At 33.2% G+C, this 24648-nt stretch overlaps 1 protein-coding gene across 1 annotated transcript; it reads left to right on the top strand.

The window, feature by feature from the left end:
* The first annotated feature begins 18715 nt into the window (after positions 1 to 18715).
* Positions 18716 to 22837, top strand: LOC133692443 (NPL4-like protein 1). Its single transcript, XM_062113401.1, has 2 exons — positions 18716 to 19998; positions 22428 to 22837. Exons 1-2 carry the CDS (start codon positions 19015 to 19017, stop codon positions 22677 to 22679), a joined length of 1236 nt encoding a protein of 411 aa, XP_061969385.1. The 5' UTR covers positions 18716 to 19014; the 3' UTR covers positions 22680 to 22837.
* The last annotated feature ends 1811 nt before the right edge of the window (positions 22838 to 24648 follow it).

The following is a 24648-nucleotide window of genomic DNA, read 5'->3' as shown; positions in this document are numbered from 1 at the left end:
GACTAGGACATCTTCTATCACACCAAGTGGGTAAACAAAACTACGATCCGCAAGTTGTATTACAATGCTAGTTTTATTCAAAGGCTCAAGACTAAGAGAATCATAAACATGTTTAGGCATAACACTAATGGATGCACCTAAATCGCACAAGGCCCTTTTGAAACTAGCATTACCAATAACACATGGGATAGTAAACGCACCTGGGTCTTTTTGCTTCAAAGGCATATTCTTTTGAATAATAGCAGATACAACTTCACCCATACTTACCATTTCATGACCTTTTAGTTTGAAAGCTCTCTTGATAGTACACAACTCCTTCAAGAATTTGGCATACTTGGGAATTTGCTTGATAACATCAAGCAAAGGAATGTTGAGTTCTACTTTCTTGAAAACCTCTAAAATCTCTTTTTCTTTGTCCTCTTTCTTTGACCTAGAAGAACTCACAGGAAAGGGTGGAATTGTTTTAAAACTGGAATTCATTGAGTGAGGAGTTACCTTTGAAGTGTTGGTCGATATTTCAGTTTGTAGAGGAAGAGGATGTTCCTTCTTTGTACTCAATTCAGTTTCTATCTCTTCTTCTTCCTCCATCTCAATTTGTTTTGACCTCTTCTCTTCAAGTTCTTTCCCACTTCGTAGCATGATCACACTAACATTCTCTATTGGATTCAATGCTTGGGAGGGCAATTTTCCATTCATTTGTGCTTCCAATTTCCCCACACTTGAAGCTACTTGCCCCATTTGCTTCTCCAAGTTGTGAATACTTGACCTTGTTTCTTGTTGAAAAGACATGACATTTTGTTGCAAGGTCACAGTGTTAGAAGCCAAAGTTTTCATCATCTCACGAAGATCATCATTGGATGATGACCCCATAACATTGGAGTTTGTGAATAGAGGGGGCTGTCTCGCTTGATAATTCTGTTGGGATTGAAATCCATGGGGATGGAACTATCGGCCTTGATTGCCTTGTTGAGGTGGGTTCCTATAACATAAGTTTGGATGATCTCTCCATCCAGGATTGTACGTGTGGGAAAAAGGATCATACTTACGCTGAGGTTGTCCATTGAATGCTCCATCAACTACATTAGCTTGTTCAATGTAATCTTCTTGCATTGTTGGGCACATATCTGAAGCATGTCCTTGTAAGGAGCATATGCTACAAACTTTCACCTATTGTACATTGCCACAAGCCAAAGAACGCACACGAGAAGTAAGATCATTAACTTTATTCTCAAGGTTAGAAATACTTACCTCATTTACTCGTTTATTTGTGAAGTCTCCACGAGTGCCAAACTGTTTCGAGTTGGCTGCCATGTTTGAGATCAATTGGCGTGCAGCCTCGGGTGTCTTATCTACCAATGCCCCTCCACTTGCAGCATCAATGATACTACGGTCAGTAGGCATCAATCCTTCATAGAAATATTGAATGAGCAGCTGATCGGGTATTTGATGATGAGGGCATTGAATGCACAGTTGCTCAAATCTTTCCCAATACTCGGAAAGTGTCTCTCCATGAGATTGTCGAATCCCACATATTTCTTTCCTTATGTTGGCAACTCGAGATGCTGGGAAATACTTCTCAAGGAAGATCTTCTTCATGGCATTCCAAGTACCAATCGAACCTGGAAGAATAGAGAAAAACCATGTCTTTGCTGCCCCTTTTAAAGAGAAAGGGAAAGCTTTCAACTTAACCTGTTCTTCATCAACTCCGTTCGGTTTCATGCCAACACAAACCATATGGAACTCCTTGAGATGAGTATGAGGATCTTCTCCTGCAAGACCATTAAATATTGGTAGCAAATGTATAAAACCAGATTTGAGCTCAAAGTTTTCATTATTGTCGACGTTTATGCACAATGGCTGATTTTCCACGTTAAGAGCAACAAGCTCCTTGAGTGTTTGTTGTCGTGCAACAGCTATGGTGTTAAGGTGAGCTTCCTTTCGTAACCTGCGTAAAGTTTTTTCTATTTCGAGATCCAACTCCACTTGACTTTGATTAGTAGAACGGGTTACTGGCATAAATCATCAAGAAAACTCAAAAGAAACCAACCACACAAGAGATCAAAAACAACGCAAATTGTATGAAAATCCTACGCTAGAAAACTAAAACTGCCTAAAAACCCTATAAAACAGCGGAATTTGGCCTCGATAGGGTGAGGCTAGTGATTAATCACTAGTCCTGTTCAAAACGTCATTTCCCTTTATGAAACAAAAGGCCGATACCTAATTCCACCAAAAACTCTGTTTTGAACAGTACTGCTGCCGCAAGTGAACAGTACCGTCGCAAGCAAAAATTTTGTTTCTTTTTTTTTCAGAAAAAGAAATAACAATCACAGAAAATAAAAATAATAGCACAAGAATCAACTAAAATTACTTCCCTGGCAACGGCGCCAAAATTTGTTGCGATGTTGCGGTTGCATAAATTAATTACCCTAGCTTCAAACACAACACACAAGATAGTATAGAGCAAGCAAGGGGTCGATCCCACGAGGAAGATTCAAGTCAGATTTTTATGCTAGATATATGGAATTTGGGGGGGTTTTGGACGTTATCTAGGCTAAAGCAAAAGAAAACAGAAAACTATCAAACAAAATTTAATGAAATCAGAAAATTATCAAGAGAACAAACCTTGGTTGCAAGTACACATCCACCTACAGAAATCAGAACTGATCATGGAAACGAAACCTCAATTTATATTTTGAATATTTATCTCTTCTTAACATTGGTTAGTTAACGGATCCGCCGTATAACTAACCCTAACCATCAAACAACCACAGTGTCCGCACTAGTAATTTAATTCAATGGCAGCCTTAAGAACTAGATAAGTTGATTAATCAAGAAAACATAACTGTCCGCAGTCTATGTTTGATTTGATTGAATGTTCTCCCTAAAATTAATAACGTAGATCCGCCATAATTATTAAACTCAGTTGCTTCACAAGTTCATATACCACAACTCCGGTTTTGATATCAAACTTAGCAATAGATTGTCTACAATAATAACTTAGAGTCCGCTCTAGCAATTAAAATAAACAATCATAGGAAAAATAAGCATAGGAGAACAAACATATTCATCATATAAACTGAAAAGAAAAGGTAAAATAAATCTCACAGTTCTTAAAATCTGAAGGTTTCCATGTCCTTGCAACCAAGAAAAAGTGTTTAGCCTTGCATGTTTGTTGAACAACTAATCAAAAAGAAGGAAGAATGCATAATTTAGGGTTTCTTAGAGGAAGGGGGCATTTTTCTCTTCTTGGCTGGCTGCCCCCCTTCTCTTCTCTCATTCTTTTTATATCTTAGGAAACCCTAGGTCTCTATTTTACAAAATAGTCCTCCATTAAGTAGACTGTTTACATTTAAGTACTTCAATAACTATTTTCCTAAAAAAGGAGAAATAGCCTTGCATGAAATCTTCAAGCTTTGACTTAGAGGAGCTAAATTGCTGAAATAAAAACTTGGATATCAGTTTAGATGCTTCGGAACATAATTTGGACTCGTTTCTTCACGAAACTTGTTTGCTGGCACAATTCAGATGTCATTTTTGAAAACTCATGTCTCCCTCATATGACATCTTTGTTGGCTGAAATTTGGAGTGTTTATAGACCTTTGAGTCATGAATCCAAAACAATTGAGTTTGCATCAATTGGACTTCTTTAGCTCCAGATATTCAAGTTGGAATGGCCGAAGGTCAACACTGGCATATTGCGAAATTTGACTTTGAAGGCTGCGATTTCCATGCTCTTCCTTATTTTATTTTCTTGCCTTAGATTTCCAGAAAGGTATGGATGTTAGCTTTTTAATGCCACTGGAATCACTTCATTTCAACCTCTAGAGCTCACGCTCTGCACAAAACATCGACTGAAGGTCAAATCTGCCAATTATCTCCAATTTACTCTTTTTTGCATCTTTCATCCAAAAGTGCCTTCAAAACATAAAACAAATAATATCAAGGCATTTTATATATAAAACATAGGCAAAACACTAGTTAAATGTGGGTGAAACTATTGAATAATATGGTTGCATCAAAATTCATTAGAAAACCACCATCCCAAATCCATTGAAGGATAGTGGTTCCAGCTATTAACATTTGTCCATAAACCTCTCATTCTGATCAAAGGACTAAGCTTTGATCAATCTATGTTTAAATCCATCAAGAACCCTTGCAAAACCCTATAAATACCCCCTGTAAAATAAAAAAATAAAAAAAAGAAAGGAGAAACACATTGTGAAAAGATCCTAGTGTGAAGGTTCAAAAGCCTAACATAGAAAAAAATAGTGAAAGGAGAAAAATGAAAGAAAAGAGAAGGAAAACAATAGTTCATAGCCAGCAAGCTTAGAGAAGGTATAACCATGTAAAAGTTCAAGGGTGGAGTCCGTATGGCTTGCCTATTCATGTTTTTTAAATGTTTAAACCTCTTTTGATATTGTTTGAGCTTATCTTGTATTTTTTATTTGATTTTGGTGCTAGAATAATTTGATGTTTTTCGGTAGAGTTTTTTTTTTTAAAAAAAAACATTTTTAGATTGCTCAAGTTTTTGTTATGATAGTTTGTTTTAGTTTTGGTCAATAATGTGTTAGAGAGCCTTGCACTAAAAACCTGGTTCTTGGTTTTGATGCTGGTTTGATTCTATGTTTTTAGCTCATAGCATGTTGATGATGTATTTGAGGTATTTTGATTGATGTTTGAATCTATTTTGTAATTAAAAAAAAATAAGTTGCTTTTGTTGGTGAGTTAAAGACTTTGGAAGCATTTGATCAATTTGATATCTTTTAGTGTAAGTTTATGGCTGATACAAGTATGTTTTGGCATAGAGTTGTTAAAAATATAAAGTTTTGAATTCAAATAGTATGAATATGTTTATTGTTTAGCTTTGGTAGTTTTGAACTTTGAAACTTCATGCATGTTTTTATTAATTTGATGTTATTTGTTAGTAATTTGGATTCAATTATGCTTAGTATTGATAATGTGGTTTGTGATAACCAAAAACAACATGTTTCAGAAACTTAAGAGGCTAGTTCTAGGTTTAACAGTAAGCTGAGAATTTCTAGGTTGCTAGGTTCGGTTTCTTCATGTTCTTGGAAAGAACATTGCCTTAACCCTATAATTTGAACTAGCTTTGGTCCAATTCTTTTCACTAAACCATTCGGGCAACTAGACTAGTAGATAATTTAAGGTTAATTTGCGTCAATAATAAGTTTATAGAGGGGTTAATACTAGAATTTTGGTTTTGAACTGAAACCTATTTTGATAAAATAGTGTTGATTATTTGATAACCGATGTGAAAGGATGCTAGATTATGAATCCTTGCATGATTTTAAATTAAACCCTGCCCTTGATTGCATGAAACTTGTCTGGATTGAGATTTGTGTGTTGTTGGGTTCTTGATGAATGTTATTCGTGTTCTTCATGATTTCAGTGGTTGGTCTGTTTTTCTATGAAACTTTTTATGTTTTGTGTGAATTTTCAACTTTGATTTTGTAACTTTGATTTTGTTTCAGTTTAAACCTTTGTTTTGGTTTAGTTTTTGGGTCAAACCTTTGTTTTTAGTTCGGTTCATGGTTGAATCAGTGACTTTGGGTCAACCTGTTTGGTTTTGTTATGGGTCAAGTACTTAAAGCTTTGTTTGTTTGGACAACTTTTTGTTAAAGATTTTTTTGGTCTAAGGTGGTGTTTGACAAACACACCCTTAAGTCTATTTTAATAGTTTTCTAGGGAAAAAAAGATGATTTTGTCAAACATGGCCTTACAAAAATAAATAATAAAAAAACCAAAAAATAATTTTTTCTTGTTGCATACGACCTAATCCTTACAAAAAATTACATTTTATTTATAAAAAGAAAAGAAATATGTTTTTTAGCATTGTTTTGGAAATATCTTGTTTTTTTTCTGTGGAATTTACAATAAGTTTGTAAAATTCCTTAAAAATTTGACTAATATTTCAATAATCCTAAAAATTTTAATTTTTGAAACATCATGATAGACCCAAGAGAAAGTAGTAATAGAAAGATGCATATTCGTGAGGATGCGTACAAAAAGAAAATGAAGTTTCACCTTTATATACGTTGAAAAGTTCCAAATACCTCGACTATGCTTTTGTTTAAATTTGTTGGACTATAAGTAAAAGATAGTTGCAACAATAAAATTGATTGGCATACAAAGTATCAAATATTAGGGATTGCTGACCAATCCTCTATGTGCCATACTAATTAGGAGTAAGCAAAACAATCGAGAAAACTAAAAAAAATTAACTAAAAAAACCAAATCATAAAAAAAAACCTATTAAACCAATTAGAATATTTAGGAAAATGTCCGGTTCGGTTCAGTTTCCAGTTTTGTATTGCTTGAACCAGGTAAATCGAACCGAATCGGTTCGGTTCAGAAATAATAATAAAAAAGGCTACAAAGCTTTCTAGTTTCTACAAAGGCATTAAAACTTAATAGTTAACCCTAGCAGAGTAACCTTGTCCTCGTTCAGTCGTTCTCACTTCTCACAACCGCCCCCTCTCTTAGGCCTCAGTAGGTCTCAGTCCTCGTTCGCACAACCGCCCCCTCCCTTTAACATATGCTTTGTGATTCTAATATTGCCTCAATTATTGTTCAACTTTTTGTTGATTTTGTTTCATCATTAGGTTTAGGGTATAGGAAATTGGGTGTTGCACTCGCTGATTATTCTGTTTTATAACAATTTATCAGTGATTCAGCATTATTTCGAAGTTTTCCTTGTGAAAAGAAAAGGCATTATGATTCAATGGATCTAAAACCCTCCTCCTATCTGTGTATGTTTGTGCATGTTCATGTGCTCTTTTAGTTTTCCCAGCAGTTGGGATCGGGAAAAAACCGATCGAAAAAGGAATATAGGTTTTTTTGGTTTTGGGCATCAAAAATCGAACCGAAACTGAACCAAAAACGGTCAATTTTGACCGGTTTCGGTTTGATTTTGGTTTTGTTTTGTTTTTTTTTGGTTTGGTTGTTTTTTATGGGTAAAAACTGAATCCAACCGAAAATGATCTCCCCTAATACTAATCAACAAAAATAACTTGTTTAGATGAGTAAGGACAAACACATAAAAAAATAATTTAGATTCCATTCACTAATCTTAAAGTACTTCTAAGCAAGTATTACATCTGAATGTAGAGTACTAGAGGGTATTGGATTGGTAGGGCTTTGTGAAAGAGGTGAGTTATCAGAACTTTTGAGAGTATTTGGTACCTTAAAGAAACCTTTATTTTCAGCATCTGGATCAAATATTTTTACATCAAATTTGAACTTCTTATTGCAAGGTGACAGTTTCTTTGAAATAGAAGCATTCTCATTAACTTATTTCAAAATCAAAGACTTATCTTTTATATTCTCCTCTTTTAAATCAACTCGTAGATGATACGAATCCTCAAAAACCTTTTCCATAATCTCAAACATTGCTTTAACAATTGATAATAGAGAATCCTCTATAACAAAAAGTATTTAAATCAACTAATTAAACCTTGAAATGACTAGGTAACAATATGACAAACCTCTTTTCTAACATTAAATTTATAGGACTCAAAGCCCTAACCCATCGTCACCAAGTCCCTTCATCGAAACATGATATTGGATGCCAAGTTGTAATTTAAATAAATAATTAATTGAATAATACATGTTTGGTGGTGAGTATTAATTGGTTTGGTTAAGAGTACAAAATGATATAAGATATAAAAATAAGGTCTGGTTCACAAAAATGATTCGAACATCTTTATATAAAATATGGCTATTTCTAGAATTTCTATTTCCTTTTTAATTTTTTTTGAAAGGAACATGGACATCAATTTAACCTAATATGTCCATTTACAAATATTAAATTATAATTTAACCTAAACATAATTTAAGAAAAAACTTATTAAGCTAAACAAACAATGCATAGGGAAGACCTTTTAAAAACAAAAGTGTTTGCCCTAATGATGATTGAGATGGTTGTTTTGGTGTTGGTTGCTCGTTAATAGGTCTTGTTTGGAATAGGGTTATCAGGGGTTGGTTAGTTTTTTATTTTTTGTTGTTTTTGATGAAGATGGTAATAGACAAATGAAATGATGCAATATTTAGTTAATGAAAAGAAGTTATAACTTATAAAATACCACTAATTACATGTTGAGTATTATAAAATTTCTCATTCGATTCATCACTAATGATTTTATATTATCCTTTAATTCAGTCCAATCACAATCATTGTCATGCAAAGAATTACAACATAGAAGTTTATGTTTTTATGGATGTGAATAAGGATACTTTTGTCAGGTAAAGTGTTTGGATAAAAAAATATTATTTTCAATATGACCCAAAAATAAAATATTACATTACATTACAAAAAAAAAAACTAAACTAAAAAGGATTGTGATTCATCTAGTGCAATAAGCTTTTTTCTTTCCTTTTCATTTCTTATAGGAGATGTGGAGGCATGTTTGCCATGTTTATTTCCTTTCTTTTTAAACAACTTTTCTCTGCTCCTAACAACCAATAAGAAGAAAAGAAAAGGGAAAAAAGAGAGCAAGATATAATGAAAAAGAGGGAAGGGACGTGCATTATAGAAGAAAATGTTGCAAATAGAAAGCTTGTTATTGAGTTACTGGTGGTGAATATGATGGTGGTGGGGGTGGTGTTCGATTTGCTTTCTTCTTTTATAAAACCTAGTTGATGGAAAAAAATAAGAAGGAATCACTGATCTGATAAAAAAAAAAAGATGAGGGAAGGAATCATCATCTTGTTATGTTGATTAAATATGATTAATCTTCACAATGGGATTTTTTTTCCTTTTTCATTTTTTATGGGAGATTTAAAGATATGTATGCCATATTTGTTCCTTCTCTCTCTCTCTCTCTCTCTCTCTCTCTCTTTCTCTTTCTTTGTTTCCAACATCCAACAAGCATAAAAAAGGGGTGGGATGAAAGATTGATATAATGAAAAGAAAGGAACAGATGTGTGTTAGAGAAGAAAGTGGTGTCAAAAGAGGGCTTGCTCCTGAGTAATTATGGGCATAGACTCGTTGTCATCGTGGATTCACATGGTGCAATGAGCTTCTTCTTTTTTTCATTTCTTATAGGAGATATAGAGGCATATCTATCATGTTTTTTTCTTTTCTTTTCTTATTTTTCTTTACTCGTAACAGTTAATAAGCAGAAACGAAATGAGAGAGAAATAAAGGTGATTTAATGAAAAGAAGAGAAAAGATATAACTCTTTAAGTGTGGTCAAGCAACCCACAACAAAGATGATATAACTCCCGGAAAGCTAAGAAATCAGGTTTGATAGGAGTGTGATACAATAGAAACTTATTTCAAGGCATCAATATTATTGGAATAAAAGACCCCTACCCAATAAATACCAATTCATGAACGAGAAGTATAAGGAAGACGTCAGAAGGTCAATTATACCTTGATAAATCAAATTTGTTCTTTGTCCCAGCAAAGAAAACGTGTTGCATCACACAAAACACAAGTTTATTTCATAAATTCATGGTTGCTAAAAAATTTAGCTTACAAACCATATATATTAGTTCAACTAGTAACCCTGATAGACCCAAAACTTGTGGGCGAATGTTGACCCACTTACTATAAACCCAAAGTATGTTTACTAAGCTCATACATGAAAAAAATAATAAAAACAACAAATTTGACACACAAACCATAGTCCTTGCACCTAATTAAACAAAATAACCTAAGATAGATAAATTTCCTAGTTTAAATAATGTCATGAATGAAATTTTTATTCCAGAAACACTAGGGTCTTTGTTGCCACCTTTAAATATAAAAATAAGCTAGGAAAATTGATTACTAAAATTGCCTCTTGTTTAGTTTCCTTATTTGTTTAAGATAATTAATTATAACTTTAAAGAATCCTCTCAAAACATGAAAACCTTTATTGCCTTTCTTTAACCTTCCTTGTAGAATTAGAAAACTCTTGAAAATAAGCTAACCAATTTGTCATTAAATACCACCAACTTTTATTTCCTTGTGTAGCTAGGATGAATAAAGAATCTTGTAAAAAAAGAATTTTGAAGCATTAATGAATCTTTTCCACACTTGAAAATTATGTTGTAGCTCATTAAAGATCCTTCTAGAGCTAAAAAATTCCCAAAACAAGTTATCATATCTTTGTAGAAAAATGGATCCTGTCTAAATAGAAAGTCCACAAGTTAAAAAGAAATAAATAACAAAATTCATACAGCTTGTTCTGACTATATCACAAGGCCTTCTCGAATTCTCACTTGCCTGAAAGTTTACCTTAACATATAAAAGTACCTCTGGAGTCTTCTGGTAAAGTTTTGGCTTAATTCAACGGTTTGATTTTGAGTTATGCTCCATAGCATAAATCTGGATAATAGAAAATTTGACGCCAAAATTCAAATCTTACCTTGCTTAGATTCTATAAAAAACGTTGGAGAAGAAAATAGTGTAGAGAAAGGGTTTGCTATCAATTTGCTGATGATGAAGATGGTGATGATGGAGGTTTTCATTTCACTTCTTTCTTTTTTAAAACCCAACCGATAAAATAAAGGGAAGAGAAAGAATCGTTAATCTGACAAAAGAAAAAGAAGGGAAGGGATCATTATCTTATTATGTTGGTTAAGATTTATATTGAATTTTTTTTCCCTTTTCATTTTTTATAGGAGACATAAAGGCATTTATATCATATTTTTTTGCTTCCTTTTTTGTCTACTTCTTTGCTCTTAATAACTAAAAGGTAGAAAAGAAAAGGAAGAGAAGAGAGCGCAACATAATTTTTTTTTTAAGAAAAGAATGTGCCCTAGAGAAGAAAATGGTATAGAGAGAGGGCTTACTCTGAATTTGTTGTGGACAAAGAATCATTGTAATTATGGATTCATATGGTGTAATGAGCTTCTTTTTTTAATTTCATATAGGAGACATGGAGGCATATCTGTCATGTTATTTTCCTTCCTTTTTTTTCTCTTTCTCTACTCCTAATAACCAATAAATCAAAAATAAAGGGAAAAAAGACCATGATAGAATAAAAAGAAGGGAAAGAAGACATGTCAAAGAATAAAATGGTATAGAAAAAGGTCTTGCTCCTGGTATATTATTGATGAAGATGATGGTGGTAGTGGTATTGAGTTCTCCTCTTTCCTTTTCAAAACCTAGACAATAAAAGAAAGGGAGAAGAAGGAATTATCAATTTGAAAAAAAAAAAAGGAGGGAAGGAATTATCATCTTGTTGTGTTGATTAAGTATAATTAAGCTTCATACTAGGATTTTTTTTCCATTTAAACCAACTCTCTAAATTCTGTATTTTATATACATGTATAATGAAGTTAAAGATTTTACCTTACCTTCAAATCTCTTAACTCTTTATTTTAAATACATATTAGATGTTTGAAAAGAAGCCTAAGTGTGGTTTTATCCTTTTTTATAAACATGTTTGCTTGGGTTTATTATTGCGATACATTAAGAATTTAATTTTTTTTTTGTTGAGGTTTTGGAAGGGGGTGCCTTGGTTAATTAAGGGGTTTTAATTCTTTATTACTATTGTGTTTTTCTCTTTTATGCATATACACATGGTTTTTATAGGAGTTTTTTCTCCCCTCCTTCTTTTATTGTTGTTTCAGCAAGACTTTTTTCTTTCGTTATTTCTTTAGGTAAATTTTTCCCCTTCACACCATCTTCTTACTTTGTAATTGTTAAATGTGCTTGCCAACAATAGTTTTTATTCTTCCAATGTTTTGCACTTTTTCTTTTCTTCCGTTTCCTTTTTTAAATGTTTTTAGAAGCTTTCTTGCTCTATCCCCACCTATATGATCCTTTTGTTTTTTAATATATCATGTGCATGATGCCTCTTCTAAGTTCAAACAATTTTTTCCTTCCATTAAATCTCATTTTCTTTCATTAGTACTCATTCACTAGCTTAACTTTTTTATTTTCTATTTCTTTTATATATATATATATATATATATATATGAACTTCAATTTACAGAATGGATAAAATTTTACAAATTATCATTGTATTTATATATCTTGGAATTGTTATGCAAATTTGTTTCATTTAGCATCATTCTCTCTTTGTTTATGTATGTTTGAATTTAATTGGAGGTGGGTAGAAAAATAATATGCCAATTCTATAAAATTATAGTAGCTAGATAGCTCTCTTAACAAAATATCTATGCTTAAATTTGTTCAAAACTTTTCATGTGAATTATGTGATGTTTCAAAAAATAAAAATTAGGGTGAAAAAACTTTACTCAAGAAAATGAATGCCTTTCCAAAAAGATCTTTGAAATTGCTAAAATATTTTTGATTTAACAATTGAAGACTTCCTCTCTTTTCTCTTTCTTTTTTATCCTATCATATGCTTCTACAAGTCTATTATCTAAAGAAACATCAAAGGGTTAATAATTAGTTTCCAATGAACCCAGTTAGCTTCATTCGCTTTGCGCTCAAAACTTTAATGGCCAAATAGAAAGGACCACTTAACCAGTACGATGAGATTATTAATAACAAGAGGAAACAATGGCCTAAACTCCTTACTATAAGGTCAAATATGACCTATCAAGAAAGAAATCTTGTGCTCATTTATTTGATTTTGTTCATTGTGCCATCACAAAATAGGCTTCTTCTATGAAGAAAGGATTTTTTTTTCCAAAAAAGAAGAGCTTCTCTTTTGTTACAATGCTTATCAATTGTTTTCTTCTATTTATATGTAAGGTTGTCTCATAGTTACCTTTTCACTTCTTGTAGGAGAGGATTGTAAGGTGGCTGGTTGTGGATGTTGTGATCTTCAGGTTATAGGTGTTACCATAGTTGTTGGTGGTTGTACACCTTAATATCTTTTTGAGTTTTTGTTTATCCAGGAACTTAATTATGCAAGTATCGAGAGTGAATTTGCATAAAAACTTGTATCTATGCCATGTATCTTATTGTAAAAATAATATAGCTTGCATGCTTTTCTCCATAAAGCTTTATGAATCCTATTAAGAGATGGCAATTATTTATTTATTGACCTATTTGTTGATTGTAATGATTCTCTTGAAACCATAAGTCGAGTATTAGCTAAGATTGGTATTGTGGTTACTTTTGTGGTTGTAGTTTTAAAAAAATAATTTCATAAAAATCGCTTTTGTTGAGGTTTGTTTAAAAAATTTAAGTTTTTCGTTAAAACTGTGATTGAAATTGAGATTGAACAAAAAACAGTTTCATATGTTTGGTTAACATGCTTTTATATTGAGGTTTGATTGTGAAATTACTTAAAATGACATACATCCACACACACACACACACACACACACACACACACACACACACATGATTGCAAATATTGTAGATTTATACTTATGATTACATAACGAAATGAATAATCCTTGTACATTATATTTTTCTTTTATTGTCCCATCAAACTATTTGCAATTCCATCGCGTACAAAATCCATACATGTAGACCTCTGTGATCCTTGACTATCTGAGCGAGCTAAATATCTAGTAAAAAGTCATCCGGAATAAAATTGGGATTGCGATCATATTCAGCAAAAATCTCATCATCTTGTGATCTCCTTTTAATATAGTTATGTAGTGCCATTGATGCAACTACAATCTCAACTTGCGTTTTATATGGATAAGCAAGCATGTTTTGCAAAATTATTCACCTCTCTTTCTATACTCCAAAAGAACGCTTTATCACGTTACGTAGTGATGAATGTGCAAGATTAAACACTTCTTCCCGACCACTTGGTTGTCTATGACGCCTAAAATCTTGTAAGTGATACCTCTCGCCTTTATAGGGACCTAAATACTCATACTCATTGGGATATCCGACATCAACTAAATAGTATTTGCCTACAAGTAAGAACAACATGCTATGCTAATTTTTTTCTATAACTAAAAAATAATATTATCTAACTTCAATTACCAGCTCTTCAATTTATATCAAATCACAATCTTTTGGTGGTTTTGGAAATTTTATACTACTACTATCAATAACCTCAAGAAAAATACGTGTATCGTGTGCGCTGTCTTCCCATCCTGCCCACACAAACATGAATTACATGTCAAAAGTACAAGCAGCCATAATGTTTTGTGTCGATACACCTTTTCTTCCAATGAATAGAATTTGATTATTAGATGATATGTAGACACAAACATTAATGCCATCAATTGCATTGACACAATTCTACAGGAAAAAAAAAGTTATTAGAAACATTAATAAAATAATTGATATTTATTTAAACAACATAAAAAATAAAATTTGGTCTTACCTTGAAATGTGACATATATCTTGGATTCATTGCAATTCAAAAGAGACATACATATTGAATTATTGAAACAAACATTCATAAAAATAAAAGTACTATATATTTATGGTAAATAGTTATACTCACTAGAATATTACATGTTTATGTTAAATTAAACAAAATCGAGCTAAACAACGCAATAACACAACATCCGTAAAAGAGAAATTTTTTTTGAACAACAACAAATCTCTTAAATTACAATCCAAATAAAAAAAATACAGGCAACCCAACAGTCCAATAACTCACTTAAAAAGTCCATAAGTACAACAATATTTAAATAAAGATACAAAGCAATTTAAAACAACCGAAATAGATATGCTTTCATCTCACAACTTTAAATGTTGAATACTATAATGAATAAATAAACTTCTGCAAATGAAAACTATTCTTTTCAAAACTGTCAGCTGATTATTCTGCAAATGTAAACATGTATAAATAAATTATCAAGCATGTCAAACAACATAACACATTAAATTTAGCTAGCACTTTAACAAAGTTAATAAATTAATGCTTTAGAAAAGAAAATCATACCATGTCAGCTAAGCACGTTTACTTTGTGCATACATTCGCTTCAACCATTTCAACTTCTCTTCAAGACCACCCATACAAGACCACATTTTTCTTTTCCTTCTTAAAATCAGATACTCCATAGCAAAGTCATAAAAATCATCATCAATTGAAATTCCAGGAATTAGTGGAGCTCGACCATCACCTCGGGAATACTACAGCCTTGCCGATCCATATGCAAAGAAGTGAAATCACTCCTAGTCAACATACTCTCAAGTAATTGATTCCACTTTGACAGCACCTAAACACCAATTCTAGATGTCTTCTTCTTTCTAGCTCGAACCTTAGAAGGATCTCTTTCTTTTCTTTTGCCACTACTCTATGTGTTGCTGTTGCTCGACATATTCACCACGCCAACCATTTGAGACATGTCATTCTTCAAATTTGGAATCCCATCCTCCTCCAAATCACTGCATCCTTCTTCCAAATCAGCACCATCAATGTTGACATTGCTTGTGCCAGGATCAACATCAGTGCCACCAAGTACTCCTAACGATTTCAGCCCACGTATACTCTCCAGTAGCAACAATGTTGGAATACATTTTGTCAAATTTAAACTTTAAAGACGATTCAATACCGGCATATCTAAATTTTTTGGCTCCTCTAATTTTCTACATAAAAGAAATGAAAATAATTAACGCAATAACATGTATTAAAAAAATTTATGAAATTTGACAACAACAAATGAAATTGTTAGGATCACGAGGAATTCACCTGAATTTTCGCTTTTCACCATTCATTGCTAGCTAAAATTGTTCATAATTCACTACTCCAACTCATACCAGTTTTAGAAATCAGCTTTATCCTTATCCCCCAATCCTTCTCGCATCCATCCCATTTGTTTTTCAGTTGTGTTTTACTGAATGCATGACCAATTTGTTCTTTGAATGATATTATAAGAAATTCTTATCCCGTTTTATCAAAATGAGTATTAGGTCTCATTCCCATGTCAATGGCCTTAATGCATAGGTCACAAAATGTATATAACATTTCATTTGTCCAAGCAGCCTTATCCATAGATTCAAGACCTTCCATTGTATCTTTTAAAACATTTAACAAAAAAAAGAAGCAATGATATCATGTTTATATGCAAAAATCAGTATTAATATAAACACAAAATACTTATTATAAATAATAAGAAAAACTAAAAAGTATAAAATACATGTTGTGGAACATTTTAGTTTATTGAGTATTTGACAAAACACACTTTAATAACCCTTTTTTAAGGAAAACTGAAAGCATGAGGTGTTGATACAATGTAATTTCAATAATTTATAGGACAAAACAAAACAACAAACAGTAGGCTGTGAGGGGTAATTATAAAGATGACTATAGGCATGTCACATGTTTGCTTACTGTAAAAATCAACAATGTCCTTTCTTTGCTCTTTCCCCGGCTTTCTAGTAATTGGATTTCAATTTTTGAAATTGACTACCTTATCTATTTGTTAGGGTTATTATTGGAGTAACAATTGTTCCTGTTAATTTTTTAAAAGTGAATTTTAGTTATATTTAAACATTAGATGCCTTTTACAATGCCTTATTTCCCTCAATATCAAATTGGAAGCATAAGGGACATATAGCAGAGCTAGCATCAAAGTCATACAGTACAAATCAAATGATTTTTTTTTAGAGAGGATAGGGGTATTAGGCTTTCTATATTGAACAGAAATGCTAAGCAATAATTAATGCAATTTTCCCTAATTTGTTTCAATGGCAACAACTTTACCCAGTTATAGCAAACATTATTTTCTACAAATCAAACCCAATCTACAATTCAAGACTTTTGTTTGTTAAAAACAAGATGATTATTTACTTCTTTATATGAAAAAAAAAACCTCAAAACTTCATCAATTATACAACACCCTAATTCAATCATCACAAAACAAAGTATTACACTTCCTCCCAATTATATACAAAAAGAAAATAAAAAAGCAACAGTTAAATTCAACTAATAATCAACCTAAAAGGTAACCCATTTTAGAGCATACAAACCCATGTTAATAAATTAATAAAACATACAAAACTCCATAAAATATGAGTAATTGCAATAGAAAAAAAATTATAAAGAAAAATCACCTTCAAGAACAGGTTGCATACGAGAGCAATAGTTTGTAGTTAATTAACAATATTAACAATTAATCACAATCAAAATAAATTAAATTAAAGTTTATAGTTAATTAAAATAAATTTTCAGATGGAGATAAGGAAGAAATTCATTATTAGTGTTTGTTACAAGAACAGGTTTTCCAACACCTTTACTCTTTTTTTATTTGAGTTTCCCCTGCATAGATCTGCTGTTTATTTTTACAAACCAAAAAATAACGCAATGTTAGCTCAAATAATATGGAAATTTATGTTGAATTTGATCTAACTTGAAGACTAATAAAAAAAGGGGTGTAAGGATATAAGATTTCAATTTATAGGAAAAAAAAATAGAAAGCTTATTAATCCTTGAAAATTACCTTTTATTGAACGAGTCTGGTAAGGCAAACTCAGAGAAAAAAAAAGATGGAAGTTAGAAGAATATCAAGACAAGAGAAGGGAACGAAGGGGAATAACAAGGCAGAAAAAAATTTGAGAATGAGATGATAATGATAGATCTCAGAAATGGTTAGCAATAATAGGCAGGATTTTTAGATCTAGGGGTTGTTTGGGTATTTTTTTTCTAATAGTTTTCTTCTCCCTAATTTTTACCAGTGCAAGTGAGAGAGAATGCTTCCAAAAAGCAAATGAAAATTGCTTTACAAACATGTATAAAAAGTGTGGTTCATGCATAACTAAACACAATTAAAATTGAGTTTTAACTTAATCTCGTGCATAGCCACAACTCCAAACACCTTTTAGCATGGTAGCTTTAGAGTTGCTATTGCTCTCAATAGTTATTCATGCAGCCTTGGGATTGCTTGTCAATAGTAAAATTTAGTGGGTTGTTTCCGTAATCTTTTGCTTGGTTTTCAATAGGCAATGAGTTAATTTGTTCACATAATTTTTAGGGTAGCTGGTTTTTTATTTATATTTTTCTTTTTGAGTTTCATTCTTGGGTCTTGTCTCTCATTTTTATCTTTGATCATCTCTTTTCTAATAGATTTTCTTTTGTCAAAAAAAGAAAAAGAAAAAGAAAAAAGAAGACGAGCATGGATGATCTTATGAACTTATTCAACATGTTAGCATGCATTCCCAGTTGTTTGTTAATAACTCATGCTAGATTTTTGTTTATAGCGTTTTAGACTTTTGGTTTTGAATTACAATCATGATTGTCAGCTATGCTGGGAAGAGGTGCCCGGTGGCAGGTGCATAGGCCGATGCTGGACTGCTACTCACAGTGCAGGCATGATGGATTCCGGCGGATGAAAACTGCCTTTGGGTTGCTGGAGTTGAGGATTTACTGCCGTTGCTTGTGGGGCTGGCACTGTGAGTTACGGGAGAGATTAGTAGCAGTGAAAGGAAAGATCATTATACTTGTCATGGCCTCATGGCATCATGTATAATGGAAAGATCATATGCCAGTGAATTGCAGGTGGCAATCTTCTTCTTTTTCGGCCACACACTGTGCTTGAGAATGATATCTTGAGTTTTTCAAGTGATTCAAGCGGTGGGCAGCAGAGCAAATGGTCAAGTCGCTCCTCTCGTCTGTAGGTACCCAATCCCTGAACTACTGTCCCAAAATCATACAAGTTATCTCTCTACAAAATTCATACCAGATTAAATCTAGAATTAATTTAATTAGATCAATCGAGTCGATCAATATTTTTTTTATTTAAATTTAAATTAGGTTTATCATATTAACCTAAATAGCCATATTTTATACACAAATTTGATCTACTGCAAGTGATTCCCCCTTTTCATTAAAGGAGTCTAATGAATGATTGACGTGATAGGATTGAAATGGAAGATTTATGGACTGCGAGGGAGAAGATACAGTTTGCCCTTTTTAGATACGGCGTCGTTGTGGAAAGTGCTCCAGCAGTAGAGGACACCGCGACACCGTTTATAGGAAAGATGAGTTTGCGAGCTGTCCTTTTTAGTTTTTACCGTCTTCCCCGTCCAGCAAGCATCGCATAAAAAAATATATGATAAAAGGCCCTCCGCTCGCTCTGTTTTCACACTGCGAAGCAAAGCACCGCACCCTTTTCTCCTTCTTCTGACTGAAGATCAGAATTCTGATCAATACTCTCAAAACAAGCAAGATGGTGATGGTTCGAATCCGCAGCAGAGACGGGCTGGAACGCGTCTCCATCGACAACACAAACATCACAGTTTCCCAACTCAAAACTCTAATCCAAAACCAACTCCAAATCCCTGTCCCCAGCCAAACCCTCTCTACCAACCAAAGCCTCCTTTTAGCCAAATCACCCTCCGATCTCCTCAAATTCACTGACATGTCCAACCCTGACACTCCTCTCTCTTCCCTCAGCATCTCTCACGGCTCCCTTATCTTCTTAGCCTACGATGGCGAGAGAACTATTGCCGGCCCCGCTGTTCGACCTGCTGGTTCTTTCGGCCGGAAGATGACAATCGACGATCTTATTGCCAAACAGATGAGAGTCACCAGGCAAGAAAATCCCCACTGCGATTCTGTCTCGTTTGATCGCGATTGCGCTAATGCGTTTCAGCATTATGTTAATGAAACGCTCGCTTTTGCTGTTAAAAGAGGTGGGTTTATGTACGGAACGGTGTCGGAGGAGGGGAAGGTTGAAGTCGATTTCATATACGAGCCCCCGCAGCAGGGGACTGAAGAGGTTTTGATGCTCTTGAGAGATTCCGATGAAGAAAAATTAGTGGAGGCGATTACGGCGTGTTTGGGAATGAGGAGAGTGGGGTTTATTTTTACGCAGACTATAATGCAGGACAAAAAGGACTATACGTTGTCGCATAGGGAAGTTCTTCAGGCGGCGGAGCTGCATGCTGAGAGTGAATTGAAAGAGTGGGTTACTGCGGTGGTGAAGTTGGAGGTAAGTGAGGATGGGGGAGCCGATGTGCATTTCGAGGCGTTTCAGATGAGTGATATGTGTATTAGGCTGTTTAAAGAAGGATGGTTTGAGACGGAGATTGGGGAAGATGCCGATCCTAAGTTGTCTAAAATGAAGAAAGATGTGGTTGTTGGTACCAAGGATGTTAAGGAGGTCGATAATGATTTTTTCTTGGTCGTTGTCAAGATTTTAGATCACCTGGTATGTTACGCCTTAGTCTTTTTCCTTAAATTTGATAATTGCATTTCTTTTGTTGTTGTTTATTTTCTGATATTGGGCTTTATCTTTGGTTGATAAGTATTCTTTTCCCTGGGAATTAGGATTTTGCTTTATTGATTGATAGTTGATAGTTGAGTGGAAAAAGAATATGTCATAAATAGCCCATGAAAGCTGAGTTAGTTTTGGATTTTAGATGGAAGATTTCCTATTTCATTGTGTTAAGCTATTTCTGGACTGAAATTGTCCAAATCTTCATTAACGAGAAGGGTTTATAGCATTCCAGCAATGTGGAAAGAGAAAATAACATGAGGGGCAAAAAAAAAGAAGAAGAAGAAGAAAAGTTTGGGAGCCAGAAGATTAACATTTTATCATATGCATTAGAGTGTGCTTCAGAGTGACTTGGGATGTGATTCTCTTTCCAGGTCGGGGCTCAGCATTCTGTAGTCCATGTATTCTCTTTGTTCATGCTTTTTTGTGACACAAATAGCTTAACTTAGGAAGTGTCAACTTTCACTGTTTTCTCGTTATTTTGATTACTGCAGTAGTGCAGTGCATCTAGTTTTTGAGTATCAAGTTCTAGGATAAGTTGAAGTTCCATTCTTCATATGCATGAGATGAGACTGCTAGCTAGGTTCTTAGAAGGATATATCTGTTTTTGTGGGGGGGGATCTCTTTTCTTTAGAATTTTTGCAGCTATATATGTGTCAATGGTTAAGCTAGAGTCATTGGAACTGGATATGAAGTTTTACATAAATCATTCTATTTGCTAGAGATGAATTATTTATATATTCCTTTGTGGTCTTCTTCTTTTTACTAGGCCTTGCATGGCTAAGTTTTTTGGTTTGTGTTACTGAATCTCACGGATGTGTCATGTGCAATTTACCTGTGTGTAGGTGAGTGTGTATGTGTAAGAAAGAGGGTTGGAGTTATAAGGGCCAGCTAGTCAATTATGTAATGTTTTAAGGGTCTCATATAGATTGTTTGCTCAACAAATATCATGGAATAACGAGTCAACCATATTTTATAACCACAAAGAGTGGATATGGATATACTGGCAACAAAGATGGCAATATCTTATATCCAATAAATCATAATATTTTCAGGATGGGGGTATGGTTATTTTATGTGCTGGCATTAGACAATCACAGTTATGTTTATGTGTTATGCAAAAACAAGATGGAATGTTTGCTGTTGAGGTGTATATAGTTTGTCAACTTTTACACAAAAGGTATACTTATTTGGAGTATCGGAGCTTCTTATTCTGAGAAAGCCTAAAGGATCCTTTTTATAGCTAAATTCTGTTAGAGTGGTCTGAGCATGATTCTTGCTTGAAAATGAAGAGAAGCATTTGAAGGGATGGTTTAGAGATATAAGTTATGCTATACGAGGGATTCTGTCTAGCTGTGCAGCCACGCAAGCCTTTGGGTTAGAGTATGAAGCAATCTTGTTTGATTATTCAAAAAAGTAGTTTCCAAGCATTTTTTCAAATCCTTGCTAGATATTAGATTCAATGTCGTCTGACAGTTGTATAAAACAAGCAATATATCTTTCATGTTCTTGGAGAATATGTACAGGAATGGTGTTTGTACATTACAGTAATGAGGAAAACAAAACCTGCACTTATCCCACAGTAGAATTACTGCGTGACCGAACACATTGCATCCTATCAATATGACATTCATAGGATGAGGGGGCAATAACATGCTACAAGTTGTTTGGCCTCTAACGTGTGTGTGATATTAATATTAATTGGTGTCTCGCATGGAATTTATTTGATGCCATATGTTTCCATTGTGGAAATTGAACTGTACAAATGACACAGATCCACTAAGAAAAAGAAATGGGTGAATAATCAATGGGCCATTTTTCAATTGACTGCCCTGTTTCCTGAAACTGGGGGATGGAACCTGTATTTCGAATTCATGCAACAGCTACAAGTTTGAATGGTTAGGCATTTTCTGTTTTGAGCAAGTTCACCTTTGATGCTAGATCATGCCTGTAGGTTACATAATGAATATTTGAGATTGCTAGAACTTTTATATTTGGAGCATGACACATGCAGTACTGTTTGTTCCGTTTTGGATGAAACCTGAGAATGATGCTATCTGTGTTAGGACTATCAGCTGATATTTAATTTAGGATTATTTTTTTTCCTTCATGGAAGGAAACTGCGGTTTTGACATAAAAATGCAGCATAAGCAGGGAAAAATGAAAAATTGTACGCCTGTTTGACTTTGTCACTTGACATTCAGTGGATATCTGTGCTGGGGAGCTATTCATTCGTTTGATTCTTCTTTATCATGCCATAATGAATTTTCAAGATACTAATGGCACAACCTGGATGATTATATCCTTTCTGCTGCATCTTGTGGAGAAGTTCAATGATCATATCCATGAATTATTTAATGCAGGGCCCTCTTTCATCAACCTTCCCCATTGAGAACAGGATCACACAAGTGACAATGAGAGCATTGAGGAGTCATCTGGACCGTGCAAAAAATCTTCCATTTGTGAAGAGAATTTCTGATTTTCATCTCTTGCTATTTCTGGCCAAGTATCTGGACCTCAATTCTGATGTTCCGGCATTAGCAGAGTGTGTGCTTGCACAGACAGCAGTACCAGAGGGTTATCAGATCCTAATTGAGTCCATGGCTACTACTTGATGTTGCTTGAATGCCTGATAGTTGGATCAATCCATCTTGTCCCTTGTGAAAGTTTCTGTGCATCAAGAACTGGAGCCAATTATACTACTTCCTGGTGTATCATAATTTACAATTTATCTCTTATAAATTTAAAGTATCTTCATCCATTGGTTTGATAATTTATGTTTGGTGAAATGGGGTATTATTTTCTGTTTGATTCCTTTTAGTACTCCCACCTGCTGATATCTAGAACAACTAATTCTAAATATTAAAAAAGAAAAAAAAAACATGATAAAAAAATTCTAAAAATATACACATTCCTTCTCATCTGATGTCTTAACCCCAATGCCTTACTGAAAAAGGCCAATGGTCTGCAATTCTAACTTGAAACTGCTTCTAATCCTGCAGAACAAGCATCACTCTTCAGAACAAATGTGTTATAAGTCTGAAGGCTCTACATTAAACTGCTTTCAATTGAATGAATGTTTTTTCAGCATTTATACTCTACTGTAACCTGTCTGTCTCTAGTAAATTAGTTAAAGGTTTAAGGTTTGTTAATGATACCAGCCCTTTAATAAACTTCCTGTAATATCCCAACTAGCCTCGAAATCCTCTTAGATCAATCCTTTGTTGCTTCAATCCTCTTAGGATTTATGGTAACACATCTTACTAATATGATAGACTCAAGTATTCTATTTGATTTTCACAATAAAAACACTTGGAATAAAAACACTTGTATCTTTTTGCATATAATTGATTCTTTCTCAATACTTTTAATATTTCTCTTAGATATATCATCAAAGAATACTAAAAATGGTTATAATACTTGATTCATTAAAGCCTGAAAGGTGATTGGTGTATTTTTTAGTTTAAATGGTATTATCTTGAACTCATAATAATCATGATAGATTTTTCAATGTCTTACTTAAACATCCTGACATAATAGTAACTAGACCTCAAATTAAGTTTAGAATAAAATTAAGAACCATAAAACTTATTCATCAACTCATTAATCAATGAAATTAGAAACTTATTTTTAATAGTAAGATCACTAAGCTTCTTATAATCAACACAAAATCTCCATGAATTATCCTTCTTTTTAACTAACAACGTAAGGCATAGAGATTGTACTAGGTTGAATTACCCCATCATATAACATCTCTTTAACCAATTTTTTAATTTCTTACTTGTGGATAAATAAACTTTTGTAGGGTCTTATATTCACCGAATTAAATCTTGAAATTAATGGAATTATATGATCCACTTGTCTTATTGGAATAAGTTATTTTGGTTCATCAATGACTTCTTGATATTCTTCCAATAAGGTCTTCACTTGTGAATTTTTCACCATATATAGGTGATTCACTAATAGCTTTTATAGAGAAAAATTGGCCAATGTATTCATAGATTGCCTCCTTAAGACTCTTTATGTACTTTAGTTACAAAAACTATTTGTAACTTAGCTTCTTCGAGAACTCCTCTCTCAATTCAATCATTCTACCTTCCTAAATGATAATTTTATCTTGATGAAATCAAATAGGATAGGTGAGTATAATCTCAGTCAATCAACTACCAATATTATATTATTACACCTTCTCAGCTTCAATATCCTCAAGTCAGCCCTAAATTCATAATCTTGCATGAACCATATGAGCTCAAGGCTTTGAGCATCACATAACATCACATTGTCATTTGTTACTATAATTGCTAACACTATGGTTTTAACAATGGCAACCTTAATTCCTTTAATTACAAACTCATCTATGAAATCGTGGGTGCTCCTAGTATTAATTAAGATAATTATTACCCTAACAAATCCTTTTTATCATAATTGTATCGTGAACATAGTTATCTGCTAGTGTATTTAATGATAATCAATATTCATTAACAGTAAAATTGCCTGCTATTTTTCCAATTCTATTTTCCTCCCAACATCTAAAAATTCTTCCATTTCTTCATTTCTCCCCTCTATTATATGTAATCTTTTAGG

This window comes from Populus nigra, chromosome 4, assembly GCF_951802175.1.
Source record: "Populus nigra chromosome 4, ddPopNigr1.1, whole genome shotgun sequence".
Classification (NCBI taxonomy): domain Eukaryota; kingdom Viridiplantae; phylum Streptophyta; class Magnoliopsida; order Malpighiales; family Salicaceae; genus Populus; species Populus nigra.
The sequence above is the reverse complement of the archived record's forward strand: the minus strand, read 5'-3'. Positions and strand labels throughout refer to the sequence as shown.

What these genes read in the sequence shown, in the direction of transcription:
- LOC133692443 (XM_062113401.1), top strand. Translation starts at nt 19,015, where the DNA reads ATGGTGATGGTTCGAATCCGCAGCAGAGACGGGCTGGAACGCGTCTCC. An exon ending in TCAAGATTTTAGATCACCTG is followed by an intron (nt 19,999 to 22,427) that starts GTATGTTACGCC and finishes TATTTAATGCAG; the next exon opens with GGCCCTCTTTCATCAACCTT.